This window comes from Octopus sinensis, linkage group LG18 (assembly GCF_006345805.1).
Source record: "Octopus sinensis linkage group LG18, ASM634580v1, whole genome shotgun sequence".
Classification (NCBI taxonomy): Eukaryota; Metazoa; Mollusca; class Cephalopoda; order Octopoda; family Octopodidae; genus Octopus; species Octopus sinensis.
In genome coordinates, this window is record NC_043014.1 from 21720251 (window position 1) to 21736167 (window position 15917).

The following is a 15917-nucleotide window of genomic DNA, read 5'->3' on the forward strand; positions in this document are numbered from 1 at the left end:
GGCGACAAAGGGCCTCTCGCTCAGAGTAAAAGGTAAACTGTATGATGCTTGTGTATGAACAGCCATGCTACATGGCAGTGAAACATGGGCTGTGACTGCTGAGGACATGCGTAAGCTTTCAAGGAATGAAGCCAGTGTGATCTGATGGATGTGTAATGTCAGTGTGCATACTTGACAGAGTGTAAGTACCTTGAGAGAAATGTTGAACCTTAGAAGCATTAGATGTGGTGTGCAAGAGAGACGATTGCGTTGGTATGGTCATGTGGCAAGAATGGACGAGGACAGCTGTGTGAAAAAGTGCCACACCCTAGCAGTTGAGGGAACCTGTGGAAGAAGTAGACCCAGGAAGACCTGGGATGAGGTGGTGAAGCACGACCTTCTAACTTTAGGCCTCACCAAGGAAATGACTAGTGACCGAGACCTTTGGAAATATGCTGTGCATGAGAAGACCCGGCAGGCCAAATGAAACCATAATCTCATGGCCTATGCCATGGACGTAACCAGCCCACTTATACATACCTTTTCCTTCTTTGGACACTAAAACTCTGCTTGCAAAGACCTGTTGAGGCAAGTGAAATCAATCAAAATCAAAATCAAATTCGATGACTGGCGTCTATACTGGCAGGGTGCAAAGAGCACCATACAAGCGTGATCATTGACAGTGCAGCTAACCGGCTTCTGTGCCAGTGGCACTTAAAGGGCACCATTCAAGCGTGATCGTTACCAGCATCGCCTTACTGGCACTTGTGCCCGTGCTAGTAGGGTGCCAAGAGCACCATCCGAGCGTGATCATTGCCAGAGCAGCCAATTGGCTTCTGTGCCAGTGGCATATAAAAGGGCATCATTTGAGCGTGATTGTTACCAAAGTCACCTTACTGGCACCTGTGCTGGTGGCATGTGTAAAAGGATTTGAGCGAGGTCGTTGCCAGTACCGCCTGACTGGCCCCTATGCTGGTGGCACATAAAAAGAACCCACTACTCTCTGAGTTGTTGGCATTAGGAAGGGCATCCAGCTGTAGAAACTCTGCCAAATCAAGATTGGAGCCTGGTGTAGCCATCTGGTTTGCCAGCCCTTAGTCAAAATCGTCCAACCCATGCTAGCATGGAAAGCGGACGTTAAACGATGATGATGATGATGATATATATATATATATATGTACATATATATATATATAAGAATTTAAAATGACAAGGGAATAAATTATGTCATGGACTTCATTAGCTTACGGCTGTTTCGTCTGAATTGCTCTGATGAAACTATAGGGTGATATACAAGTATTCAGCTATGAGTGCATTGCATCTTATAGCAGAAACAGCTGTAAGCTAATGAAGTTCATAGCACATGTGTCTTTACATATCCTTATAAATTGATCATAGGATATGGCAATGATGAAATTATCTTTTTTTTCTCTTTTTTTTTGTTTCAGTCATTTGACTGTGGCCATGCTGGAGCATTGCCTTGAAGGATTTTAGTCAAACAAATCAACCCCAGGACTTATTTTTTTAAACCCTGTACTTACTCTATTGGTGACTTTTACTGAACTGCTAAGTTACAGGGACATAGACACACCAATACCAGTTGTCAAGCAGTGGTGGGGGACAAACACAGACACAAAAATACACACACATAGATACATGCATATATACATACATAAATACATACATACATGATGGCCGTCCACTCGTGGCCAAGGAAGACCATTGCTGACTTTAGGAACATTGGACTAACTTACATTTTGCATTTGCAGCTCCGTTGGTAGCTAATGGACCCTGCCCTTGACAAGCATACATGACTGCAAACATTGCAAACCAAGCTTTCCCCATTTACTAGACCAGCAGTGTGCTTTCGAGCAGCATGCTTAAGTTCCTCATGCTGAATACATGCTCTCTCAAAGATGTTGACCCCTTCTTTAACCTGCTTCTTCCATCTGTGGCAATGACAGGCATTGCTCTCCCAGTCAGTCTCCTGCACATCACAGGCCTTAAATCATACATATATAACTGGCTTCTTTCAGTTTCCATCTACCAAATCTACTCACAAGGCTTCAAGTCAGCCTTAGGTTATAGTAGACACTTGCCCAAGGTGCCAAGCAGTGGAATTGAACCCGGAGCCATGTGGTTGGGAAGCCAACTTCTTACCATGCATCCATGCTTGTGCCTATAAAGAAAACCTTTCATCTTTTCTGGGTGACACTCATTTAGCCTCCCAGAATGTTTATCTACTGATATGAAGTATCTTCTACTTTAACCTCACTCTGACATATATCTCATGAGGAAAATTTACTATGGAAACTCATCGTGTGCATGTGTGTGAGACAGACAGACAGTGTTTGTTTCGGTGTTGTTTCATATTAGACTCTCAGTGAGTGTGGTGACGTTTGTTTGCATCCCTTGCAAAACATTACCTTGTCCCATTACTCAGCAGTTTGATGTGCAAAGAAGATCAGTGAAATAACAATTATCTCACATGTTTAAACAACTACAGGTTGGCACCAGCAAGGTCTTATGGCCATTAAAGTTTCCTGTTACCTATAGCAGTATGAAAGTAGCATCACATGTAAGAACGATGTTGATGATGATATCTTTACAAACTATCTGGGTATATTGATAAATAAATGAGAGTTAGGAGTTAGATAAACAGCAGTTAAAGTATGTGTGTGAGAGAATTGCTGTTAGATTTGTAAAGCTAGAACACACTCTCTCTCTCTCTCTCTCCCTCTCTCTCTCTCTCTCTCTCTCACTCACACACACACACACACACACACACACACACACACACACACACAAAGCTGCTTAGTTGTAAGAGTTGACAGTTTTAACTCACAATGTCTTCATAATCTCCATTCACAAGGCCAGAAGGAAATTAAGATATTATCGACAAGAATATGTTACAAGCTAATCCAAAGATCCAGTTCTTGACAACAGAACAATATTGTATAAAATGGATGGGATTTTCTTTTTATGTTGACATTACTATTGTTGTGGTCGTCATTGTCATCATGATGCTGATTGTTTTTTATCTGTTTTTGTTCACCAGGAGGGGAAAACGTTAATAGGAAGTGACCTGGCTGATAGAGAACAGGACATTGGTAAGTTATGGTGGTGTTGTGTTTAGTGATGAGGTATGGGGTACTGTGTATAACAGTGTGCTATGATGGTGAGTATTGATGTGTATAGTGTTGGTGTGGTATATATGTATTGTAAGCTGTGATGTGTGTTGGTGTATAGTAGTTGTGGGGTATGTATAATAATGTGGTAATGTGTACAATGTTGTTGGCGGTGGTTGTGGTTCTGCTGCTGCTATATTTGGCTAAAAGATTAAACAGATTTAATCTAAAGCAGCCATTGTACAAAAGAAAAATATAAAACCACAATTTATTATAAAATACCCTCATAACTAGTAAACAAAACATTATTATTGTAACTGACAGAATTTATTAGCACATCAGTCCAAATTCCTTATTGTTCAGTTACATTTTCTAAGTTCAACTTCCACTCTGGTTTACTTTTCTATTCATCTTTCTAGAGTTTGTAAATTAAATACCGGTCAAATACTGAAACTGTTTAAACCAACTACAGCCACCTTCCTTCAAAATTTTCCTCCTATGGTAAAAATCATTGTTATTTTATTAAAAGGACTGACAGAATCAGTGCAGTGTTGGGTAAAAACTTTGCAATACTAGTTATGTCCCTTTATGTTCTGAGTTCAACTCCTGCCAAGGCTGGTTTTGACTTGCATACTTTCTAAATGAATTTAATAAAGTACTAGGCTCAATTTCACCATTATTGTTATCATTCCTTGTCTTTTTGTAAGTGATTCTGTGTAAACCCTCATCATTTTATTTTCTTATTTTTTCTCTGCTTTTGTCAATTCCCATGACACTCTGTCACCATTCAATTCTATTAGTATGAATTTGAATTTGGAGCTTGAGTTAGCTGATTACACAACCATGGATGCCACCCCTGTAGATGCATTGTGGTTACTCTCTCTTGATAGAGCTTGGTGATCCTGGCTGTTGATTGTCTAGGATTCTCCCACTCAGCATCAATGTAAGAAGCACCATTGGCTCAGTTGATCTCTTCCGCTACCTCTTCACAATCCACCATGCTGTAGTCCTATGATTTTGCCATATCCCTGGCAGGGTGGCTGAACAGATGCTACACCCTGCCAAAGGGCAGGGTATGGTCGTTACTCTATGAGCTATTTTCAAAATAACCACATACCCATACCACTTTATTTGTTCTTATTATTCCCTTCATCTGTTGTCTTTGTGGTAAATAAAATTGTTATTGTTGTTTTCAGTTCTAACTGGCCAAGATATACAACCAGAACACTGCTTTATCCAGTTTGTTGATGGCACAGTTATCCTTTACCCACGTCACAATGCTCCGTGTGCCATAAATGGTGTTGAAGTAACACAACCCACAAAGTTAACTCAAGGTAATTTAGCTTTATTTTTTTTCCTCTCTTTTTTATCATCAGTTTGTTTAAAAACATCTCACTGTGCAATAAATATTGATGATGGCTGTGATGATGATTGCTGATAACAATGTTGTCTATATCTATCTGTATCTCTCTGCATAAATGTCTGTCTCATCACATGTCTATCAATTTTTGTTTACCTAACTCTCTATGTCTGTCTTTTATATCTATTTCAGGAGACACAGTCAGGTTTGGTGATAGTCTTCAGTTTCGCTTCAACAACCCTGCAGAAGCTGCCAAACTGAGAGAATTTATCAAGGTATTGTTGTGATTTTCATTTGGTTTACACACCTGTATGTATGTTGGTTGTGCAGGTGAAGGATTATTTTGAAATTGATGGAGATAGATAGTTGTGGTGGTTTTGTGGTAAGGTGGAACTTAAATTGCTAGACCACTAAAATCTTGGTTCATGGGGTTAGCCATTTCTTTGTGTTGTTGCTCTGGATTAAAGTAATCGGACTTTATCTTACCTCATTTTGTCTCCCTAACAAACAAGTTGCTTGCTTTTTCACAGCTATGTTCTTTAACATTGGAAAGAGTCTCAGGTTCCAAACTTTATTGCAATCATTATGTTAATGCTTCTATGCAAAGCTTACAAACAGACTATAACACAGCTGAGCTAGCACATATATGAACCAACTACTCAGAAACTAACTGTAATAATTGTTAATGCTTCTAGACCAGGTACATTACATAGTATAGTGTTGATCTTCCTGACTTGTGAGAACTACAAACTTCAGTTCATGGTTGATTGACAAGCAAGAGTAAAAATACAAAAATGTTTTAAGCTTTGCTACAAACATTGTATTAATGCTTTTAGGCAAAACATACAACTTTTCTAGTCCTAGTCTGAGATTATTTGAAACTTGTAATGGTTTATGAGCAGATCTTTAGAGCTTAGGAAGAAATACAATAATAAGTTATAAGATGCAGTTGTGGTGATAGGTGCAGACAAGGCTGTGTGGTAAGAAATTTGCTTCCCAACCACATAGTATTGGGTTCAGTCTCATTTCATGGCACCTTGGGCATGTGTTTTCTACCATGGCCCCATGCCAACCAAAGTCTTGTGCATGGATTTGGTGAACAGAAACGGAAAGAAGCCCATCATATATACGTGTGTGTGTGTGTTAATGTTTTCTTGCCTTGACTTTGCATGATAACTGTAAACAAGTGTCATCATAAAGCAAGTAGTGCCCATTTCCAATCATCTGTGAAAACATGTCTGATCATGGGGAAATATCACCGTACTTCACATCAGGTGACAATTGGTGTCAGAAAGGGCATTCTACCATAGAAAATCTGCCTCCACAAATTCCATCTGACTTATGCAAACATGGAAAGGTGAACAGTAAACTGATGATGAGTACAAGTTGGAGATGGTATAGTACTGAAGAAGTTTTTTTTTTTCCTTTGCATTGAGTGGTAACTAGAAAGTGTATATTTCTGACACATTTGTTGGTATTTGTAGAACAAAAGCAGCAGTGATTCTCTGGTGATGGAGAAGGATGTCCAAACGGATCCCAAGAGTGGCTCTGCTATTGATGCTATTCCAGATGTACCACTAATAAACAAAAGGTAGGTTATTCTATTTTGAATGTTTAGGTGCAAATGATGGCCTTCACTGCACATTATGGTACATATATGCATAGGTACAGATATGCATAGGTACAGATATGCATAAATAATATAGTTATGCATACTCTCCCTATATGGGCAAACAAATATGTTTCCATGTTTTATGTATATGGTTGTATATAATATATATATATGAAGAAAGGAAAATGGAAATAAGTAAGTTAACAATTATTTATTAACAAATTGGTCGTCTTTGCTTTTTTCAGCCGTTTCAATTAATGTTCATTAATTTAATTACAAATTTGTACAGTAAATTTGCATTTATATGACATGAGCGCGTACATGTGCATGCATGCATGTGTGTGTGTGATGTTATATTCATATTTACATTTAAACATCAACATTTTATTATATCCGTTAAGAATAGATATATTTTTCTAGAAACGCTATTGCATAGACACACTACTTCAAAATTTCATTAATAAATGGGCACCGGTTGACTAATATGGATCTGTATTAATTTCATTTATAGGGGTGATGGGCATGAAGAATATATATATATGTGTGTGTGTGTGTGTGTGTGTGTGTGTGTACATATCTGTATACATATATATGTGTGTGTGTGTACATATCTGTATACATATATATGTGTGTGTGTGTGTGTACATATCTGTATACATATATATGTGTGTGTGTGTGTACATATCTATACATATATATGCATGTTTGTGTGTATATACATATATATATATATATATATATGTAATATAGAATATAAGGATAAAAATCACGTTAATGATTTTTATCAAGTCGTCAGCATGCTATAAAAATTTATATGTAATTTATACATTAAATTAATAATAAAATATAATATATGCATATGTATATAATTATGTTAAGGGAATAAGGACGAAAAGCATGCTGCTCCCTTAATATAATTATTACATTTTTATAATTGTATTTATACCTTATAAATGAATATTTTATTATTTATCCCTAATCATATTCTAATCAATCTGTAAACCCTTCACCCAAGCATATTATAATACAAATTACAAACCATAATATTCAGTCTGCTGAAATGAACTGACAGGTCCACATATAACATCGCAAGGTGCATCTTTTTCCCTTTGATGAAATTATGCTCATGTCACATAAATGCAAATTTAATGTACAAATTTGTAATTAAATTATTGAGTATTAATTGAAATGACTAAGAAGCGAAAATAACCAATTTGTTAATAATAAATAATTGTTAACTTCTTTTAAATGGATATAAACTATATGTTTAATATATACCTATTGTTTTAAGGGAATTTCATTCCCCAACAATACTAGGTATTGAACTAGTATTTCCTTGGATGCAACCATCCCTTCACATGGTTAACATATCCCCTAATTAAATTTAACATATATATATATATATATATATATCATATACACATGCACTACATACGTATGATAATCATACAAATATTTTACATTATCTTTTACTTGTTCCAGTCATTAGACTGCAGCCATGCTGGGGCATCACCTTGAAGAATTTTAGTCAAATAAATCGATCCCAGCACTTATTTATTTTAAACTTGCTACTTATTCTATCAGTCTGTTTTCCTAAACTGCTTAGTTATGGGAATGTAAACACACCAACACTAGTTGTCAAGCAGTAGTGGGGGACAAACTCACACATACACATATATGACAGACTTCTTTCAGTTTCCATCTACCAAATCCACACCCTAGGCTTTGGTCGGCCTGAGGTTATAGAAGAAGACACTTGCCCAAGGTGCTATGCAGTGGGACTGAACCTAGACCCATGTGGTTGGGAAACAAGCTTCTTACCACACAGCCACACCTGCACTTTATCTTCATATATACACATACAGACCTAGACATTTGCACCTACACACATGTAATCATTCAATTTATCATACATAAAACAATTCTCTCACACACACACACTCTCTCTCTCTCATAAAAATGGCATTGTACAATAGTTTAAAATGATGATAATATTTTCTAAGAATAATGATAAATTTTTATGTTGATAATGATGATGTTAAATCAGTGAAATTCATCTAAAATATATATTTGTACTTAAACTGAGATTGAACCTACAACCACTGTGTGAACAGCTGACATTGGAATATTTTGTTGTTTTTGCAGTTTACCTGTGGAACAGGATCAGAGTGAAAAGATTAGGATCAAAGATGCCAGGTAATCTTCTTTTTGCTCTATGGGTTAGTCCTTTGCTTTTTGGCTTACAAGATTGGATTAAGAGCTGGCATTCATAGACTTATTTGAATTTTTTGAAGACTACATCGTTACCTGTCACTATGCTGCCAGTAAAAATATTTATAATCATGCATGTACCTTCATAAATTGTTCAACATGAAAGTCTTTTCTAAAGTCTGTGTTACATTGTCTAAATGTCAAAAGACATTCAAAAACACACAAATAACCAAAAAAAATAACTATATGTATTATGTATATGCTGTGTTGTGTTGACAGACTTGCACTTAAAATTCCCATGTTTTTAATTAAAACTATGTAGTTACTTAGGTGACAACACTACCTATTTATTTATATTTTACACATACACACACTCTCTCTCTCTCTCTCTCTCTCTCTCTCTCACTGTATTTTTCTCTCGACAACAACATTTTCTCCCCCACCCTTTTCTTTCCTCTTCACAGATGTTGTTATTGACAGACAGCCAGAGATATATAATATAAGATTCAACCCTTAATAACTTAGACAAGTATGTGTGGGGAAATATATGTGTCTAAATATAAATTCTTATGCACATTGGGGATTAGTTGGCAGTTTTGTTAGAATGTCAGACAGAATGCCTTGCAGTATATTTTCTGGCTTTCTGTACTGAGTTCAAGGCTCATCAAGATCAAGTTTTCTTTTCCTTCTCCTTCTGCTCATTTTCTTTCTCACTTCCTCTTTTTCTATCTGGAAGAAATCAACTGCATTCATACCTGGAGTAAAATGGGCTCCACAGGGTTTAAAATGCTCAAGACATACAGTATGTCAGACAGCAACATCCTTACTTTTCCATCAGGAGTTGAAGGTCAAAGCAAGGAAAGATTTACTCATGTTTTTGTGTCAGTCAGATGATGAGAGACAGTAACAGTAGGCAAGATACTGTACTTACAACCCATGTTGGAATGGAAATATATAACAGACATAAAATGGTGACTTACAAAAGGAAATGACAGAGAACTGAGATACATGGTGCATGGCTGTTCTTGCGAAGACAGAACTGAGATTCTAAAACCAAGGTGCTACATAAAAAGCATTGGTGTGAGTGCCGATACCACATAAAAAGTTCTGGTCATGGTGTCTTTGTCTTTCACATTTTCCTTCCATTTCGATCTCTTGGCGCATTACCCATCTGTTATCTTCTATAAGCATCATCATCACTGTTTAGCATCCGCTTTCCATGTTGGCATGGGTTTGACGGTTTGACTGAGGACTGGCAAGCCAGGAGGTTGCACCAGGCTCCAATCTGATCTGGCAAGGTTTCTACAACTAGATGCCCTCCCTAATGCCAACTACGCTGAGAATGTAATGGGTTCTTTTTATGTGCCACTGGCACAGGGGCCAGTCAGGTGGTACTGGCATCAACCACGTTCGAATGGTGCTTTTTACAATCCACCTGTATGGGGATCAGTCAAGCAGCACTGGTAATGACCATGCTTGAATGGTGCTTTTTACATGCCACCAGCACAGGACCAATAAAGTGGCAATGACATCAACCACATTTGTATGGTGCTTTTTATGTGCAACCGGCACAGGTGCCAGTCAGACAGTACTAGTATTGGCCACAACAATGATTTCACTTGACCCAACAGGTCTTCTCACAGCACATTGCCCAATAATTAAAGGGTACTCTTAGATGAGCCAGTTATGCAAAACTGGTGTAGGCTACGGTCTCTCCTTGCTTGTCTTGGTCACTGTCATTGCTTCCATGAGGCCCAACGTTCGAAGGTCGTGCTTCACCACCTCATCCCAGGTCTTCTTGGGTCTACCTCTTCCACAGGTTCCCTCTACTGTTAGGGTGTGACACTTTTTCACACAGCTGTCCTCATCCATATGCAACACATGACCATACCAGCACAGTTGTCACTCTTGCATATTACATTTGATGCTTCTTATGTCCAACTTTTCTCTCAGGGTGCTGACATTCTGTCATGTATACACACTGACATAACACATCCAGTGGAGCGTATTAGCTTCTTTTCTTTCAAGCCTACGCATGTCCTCAGCAATCACAGCCCATATTTCACTGCCGTGTAGCATGGCTGTTCGCACATATGCATTATACTGTCTACCTTTCACACTGAGCAAGCGTCTCTTTGTTACCAGCAAAGGTAGGAGCTCTCTGAACTTTGCCCAGGCTATTCTTATTCTAGCAGCTATGCTCTCAGAGCATCAACCCCGCTACTGATTTGGTCACCTAGGTAACAAAAGCTATCAACTACTTCTAGTTTTTCCCCCTAGCATGTGATGGAAGCTGTTTTCTGTACATTCTCAGTGCTTATTGCCCCTGTGCATCTGTGACAGATGCACAAAAACTATCTTCCCAGTTAGCCTTCCTTTAATATTGCTGCACCTCTTGTGTGTCTGTAGCTTACACTGGGTGCATCTTATGGAGTTTCTACCTATGCCTTTTCTACAGATTGAGCAGGGCCATCTATCTGAAGGATTTGTGATTTGTCTGTCTTCCTACTTACTAAGACTTTGGTCTTTGCTAGATTGACTTCAAGGCCCTTCAATTCTATACCTTGCTTCCACACCTGAAACTTCTCTACTAGTTCTGATAGTGACTCAGCTATTAGAGCAAGGTCATCAACATGTTCATCATTAGAGCAAGGTCATCACATACCAATGCAGTCATGCACACTACAATTGATTCCACTCACACCTAGTTTATCTCATTCTTGTATTGTTCTTGTTTGATAGAGAAAATGCTGACAGGATGATAGACAGACAGATAGATAGATTCTGACTAGACCCATCCCCACCATGGTACCCCTATCCCAGTTTCATTTTCTATAAGGTGTTTATGGATTTGCTTTCTTGGTTGCTAAATTGTATATCAACTTCATAATGCTCCTATGCTCAGATGGCATAACTTTGCATGGCTATTTTTCTCTCTTCTGTCTACCTCCATTTGTTTCTGTTTTCCTTCATCCCCCTTTACCTTCCTACATATTCTTCTTGGCTTCCCTCTCTCTCTCCAAAACATCTCTTGTCCCCCTCTCCAATGCATCATTTCTTTCCTTTCTTATTTTGACATCTCTTCCTTATCTCATCTGTTGTCCTTCACTATCCTATATTCTCATACTCTAATCTCTCTCATCTAACCCAACCCTCTCATTTTGCTCCCAGATGTTTCTTACAGTGTTCTATGATCATAGCTTCAACATTATTGAAGGCTGGGATTGAAAGTTTTCCCTGAGTAGACATGAACTCTGTAAGTCACAGTGAAGGCAGTCCATCTAAGAGAGCTGCAATTCTGAACCATGAGTGTAGAGGACATTTTAGTCCTAACAGACAATTCCCTAAGGCTGGTGGCACAATACAACACACTCAGTCCTTTTGTGGTTGGTGATAAGAAGGGCATCTAGCCTGTAAAACAATACCAAAAAACATGGACTTTACTAAATCACTGAAAGTCCTGAGAGTAGTGTTATGTTTACCACCCAAGAACAGGTACAGTCCATGTAAGCTTCTGCACAATCTCCATCTACCTCAATGTTATCAACGAAGCTGAAGTTGATCTGAAGTTATGATAGAAAACTCTTGGACACTTACTGAAGGTGTCTGCTGTACAACAGAATTAAGTATCTCATCATTTAGAATTCTTCTGTGCCATAGGTTTAGTTATACTGTTGTAAGTGTGAAGTATAGCAATACAGTTAGTTATTATTACTGCCCCAAACTGACTTCTCGGACACCTTTACAACTGTACCAGTCTCCCTGACTAATCACCCTTCCTCTTATACACTGTTTCACCAACCTATCTTGCTATCCCTCTATTCTCCACTTCATTGTTGCACCTCACATGTTTTATTAATCTCACTCACTGATCCTCCTCTTGTATTTCAGGGTCCAGTTGCAGCGTGTGAAGGATAAGCTTGAGAAAGCTGTGAACACATACAACAAGGCAGTACAACAAATGCAACAGATACAGACAGTGCAAAAGGGCAAGCAAGACGAGCTGATGCAGTATCTGAATGATTTGGTTGCTAACTGCAATCAGATGCACATGCAAGTTACTAAAGAGTTGTCCAAGATGAAGAATAAACAAGATAAGGGAACTGATACACGTGAGTACTGACGGTTTATTATTATTATTATCATTATTATTCATTATTATTATTATTATTATTATCGTGACGTGGTAGGAGAAAAATGTGTTCGCACGGATGACGGCTCACTTGCGCTAAATGAGGATGCAAAGAGAGAGGTTTGGAGAAGCCACTATGAAAGGTTGCTGAATGAGGAAAATGAATGGGATAAAGAGAGTCTGCCGAATGTTGACCCAACAGAGGGACCAGCAATCCGAGTTGACAGTTCCTTAGTAGATAAGGCAATTAAAAGCACGAAAACAGGGAAAGCCCCAGGCCCATCAGGAATTACTGCAGAGATGCTCAAAATATCTGGTAGTGTCGGCTATAGCCTATCACCCGTATAGTTAACCAGGTGATACACGAAGGAGTCATTCCCAATGACTGGTGTAGCAGCATAATAGTCAGCTGCTACAAAGGTAAAGGTGACGCCCTAGATACAAATAACTACAGGGGTATCAAGCTGCTGGATCAGGTAATGAAGGTTACGGAGAGGGTTATAGCCCAACTAATTAGAGAGAGAGTTAGCCTAGATCAGATGCAGTTTGGGTTCGTGCCAGGGAAAAGTACTACTGATGCTATTTTCATGGTAAGACAGCTGCAAGAGAAATACCTAGCCAAGGACAAGCCCCTATACCTGGCTTTTGTTGATATGGAGAAAGCCTTCGACAGGGTCCCCCGATCCCTCATCTGGTGGTCAATGAGGAAACTAGGGATAGATGAATGGTTAGTGAAAGCTGTACAAGCCATGTACAGAGACGCTGCTAGTAAGGTGAGGGTTGGCACCGAGTACAGTGAAGAATTCAGGGTAGAGGTTGGGGTCCAGCAAGGTTCAGTCCTCAGTCCCCTCCTATTTATCATAGTCCTCCAGGCAATAACGGAGGAATTCAAGACAGGATGCCCCTGGGAGCTACTCTATGCTGATGACCTTGCTCTAATTGCTGAGTCTCTATCAGAACTAGAGGAGAATTTTCAGGTATGGAAACAAGGTTTAGAATCGAAGGGCCTTAGAATCAACCTAGCCAAAACCAAAGTCCTAATAAGTAGGAAGGTAGACCAATCACAAACGCCTTCAGGTAGATGGCCCTGCTCGATCTGTAGAAAAGGTGTAGGTAGAAACTCTATAAGATGCACCAAGTGTAAGCTATGGACACATAAGAGGTGCAGCAATGTCAAAGGAAGGCTAACTAGGAAGATGGTTTTTGTATGTGGCAGATGCTCAGGAACAATTAACACTGAAAATGCTCTGAGACCAACTTCCGTCACTTTCCAGGGAGAAAAGCTAGAAGTAGTTGATAGTTTCCGTTACCTAGGTGACCAAGTCAGTAGCGGGGGCGGGTGCGCTGAAAGTATAACTGCTAGAGTAAGAATAGCCTGGGCAAAGTTGAGAGAGCTCTTACCCCTGCTGGTTACAAAAGGCCTCACGCTCAAAGTAAAAGGCAGACTGTATGATGCATGTGTACGTACAGCCATGCTACATGGTAGTGAAACTTGGGCTGTGACTGCTGAGGATTTGCGTAAGCTCGCAAGAAATGAAGCTAGTATGCTTCGATGGATGTGTAACATCAGTGTTCATAATCGACAGAGTGTAAGTACCTTGAGAGAAAAGTTGAACCTAAGAAGCATCAGTTGTTGTGTGCAAGAGAGACGTTTGCGCTGGTATGGTCATGTGATGAGAATGGCTGAAGATAGTTGTGTGCGAAAGTGCCACACCCTGGCAGTTGAGGGGACCTGTGGAAGAGGTAGACCCAGGAAAACCTGGGTCGAGGCGGTGAAGCACGACCTTCGAACTTTAGATCTCACCAAGGAAATGACCAGTGACCGAGACCTTTGGAAGTATACTGTGCGTGAGAAAACCCGGCAAGACCAGTGAGAACAGTCAAAATCAAAATCAAACCAAATTGAGGTCGATCAACATCCGGGCCCCCGTGCAGGTGACACGTAAAAGCACCATCCGTTCGTAGCCGTTTGCCAGCCCTGTCCGGCCCCCGTGTCGGTGGCACGTAAAAGCACCATCCATTTGTGTTCGTTGCCAGCCTGGCCTGGCCTCCGTGCCGGTGACACATAAAAGCACCATCCGTTTGTGGCCGTTTGCCAGATCTGTCTGCCCCCATGCCGGTGACACGTAAAAGCACCATCCGTTCGTGGCCGTATGCCAGCTCTGTCTGGCCCCCGTGCCGGTGACACGTAAAAGCACCATCCGTTCATGGCCGTTTGCCAGCCCTGTCTGGTCCCCATGTCGGTGACATGTAAAAGCACCATCCGTTCGTGTCCGTTGCCAGCCTCGCCTGGCCCCCGTGCCGGTGACACGTAAAAGCACCATCCGTTCGTGGCCGTTGCCAGCCCTGTCTGGCCCCCGTGTCGGTGGCATGTAAAAGCACCATCCGTTCGTGTCCGTTGCCAGCCTCGCCTGGCCCCCGTGCCGGTGACACGTAAAAGCACCATCCGTTTCGTGGCCGTTTGCCAGCTCTGTCTGGCCCCCGTGTTGGTGGCACGTAAAAGCACCATCCGTTCGTGTCCGTTGCCAGCCTCGCCTGGCCCCGTGTCGGTGACACGTAAAAGCACCATCCGTTCGTGGCCGTTTGCCAGCTCTGTCTGGCACCTATGCGGGTGGCACGTAAAAAGCACCCACTACACTCAAGGAGTGGTTGGCGTTAGGAAGGGCATCCAGCCGTAGAAACACTGCCAGATCTGACTGGGCCTGATGAAGCCTTCCAGCTTCACAGACCCCAGTTGAACCGTCCAACCCATGCTAGCATGGAGAACGGACGCTAAATGATGATGATGATGATGATGATAATATAAAAAATTGCCAGCCTCTCCCGTGCACCTATAAAAAGAGAATTAAAGGAGAAGGGCTCTTGCTCTGTTGATCAGGCACCTGTGGCTTTCATGGGTTTTTCCATGAGGACCCTAAAGCACTTCCCCTATTGGGAGTTTTAATTTAATTTTTTATTGTTAATTATATTGTTTACATGCAGAAAACCTATTGTATTGTCTTGTTTTTGTCTTTTATGTTGCTTACTGGCATTTCGCTCATTGCTACATTTTGAGTTCAAATTCTGCTTTGGTCAACTTTGCCTTTCATCCTTTAGGAGCTGATAAATTAAGTACCAACGAAATACTGGGGTTGAAGTAATCAACTAGTTACCCCCCACCAAATTTCTGACCTTGTCCTATAGTAGAAAGGATTATTATTATTATTAGTTAGTAAAGGATGACAAAATACCTTGTAGTATGTAATTAGGCAGAGCTGGCAGAATCGTTACTATGCCAGAATGTAAAGACAGACAGAATACTTAGCAGCATTTTGTCTGTCTTTACATTTCGAGCTCAGATGCTGCTTAGACTGACTTTGCCTTCATTCCTTTCAGGGTTGTGCAAGGAGGTCAATGTAATCAGTTTACCCCTCCCCCAAAATTTCAGGCCTTGTGCCTTTAGTAGTAGAAAGGATTATTAGATTATTATTATTATTAATGTAGAGTGGCTACAAA

General features: G+C 40.2%; 1 protein-coding gene across 4 annotated transcripts in view; it reads left to right on the forward strand.

Moving 5' to 3' along the window:
* The window catches only part of LOC115221405, a 141599-nt gene that overhangs the window by 103154 nt on the left and 22528 nt on the right, over nucleotides 1-15917 (forward strand). For all 4 annotated transcript variants that reach the window (XR_005002817.1, XM_029791583.2, XM_029791584.2 and 1 more), the window contains 6 exons: nucleotides 3038-3089; nucleotides 4304-4441; nucleotides 4660-4742; nucleotides 5952-6058; nucleotides 8225-8275; nucleotides 12182-12402. Coding sequence is in view for 3 of the 4 variants with exons in the window: in XM_029791583.2 (XP_029647443.1) it covers nucleotides 3038-3089; nucleotides 4304-4441; nucleotides 4660-4742; nucleotides 5952-6058; nucleotides 8225-8275; nucleotides 12182-12402 (652 nt within the window). In the remaining variant the exon portion in view is untranslated. The remainder of the gene's footprint in view (nucleotides 1-3037; nucleotides 3090-4303; nucleotides 4442-4659; nucleotides 4743-5951; nucleotides 6059-8224; nucleotides 8276-12181; nucleotides 12403-15917) is intronic.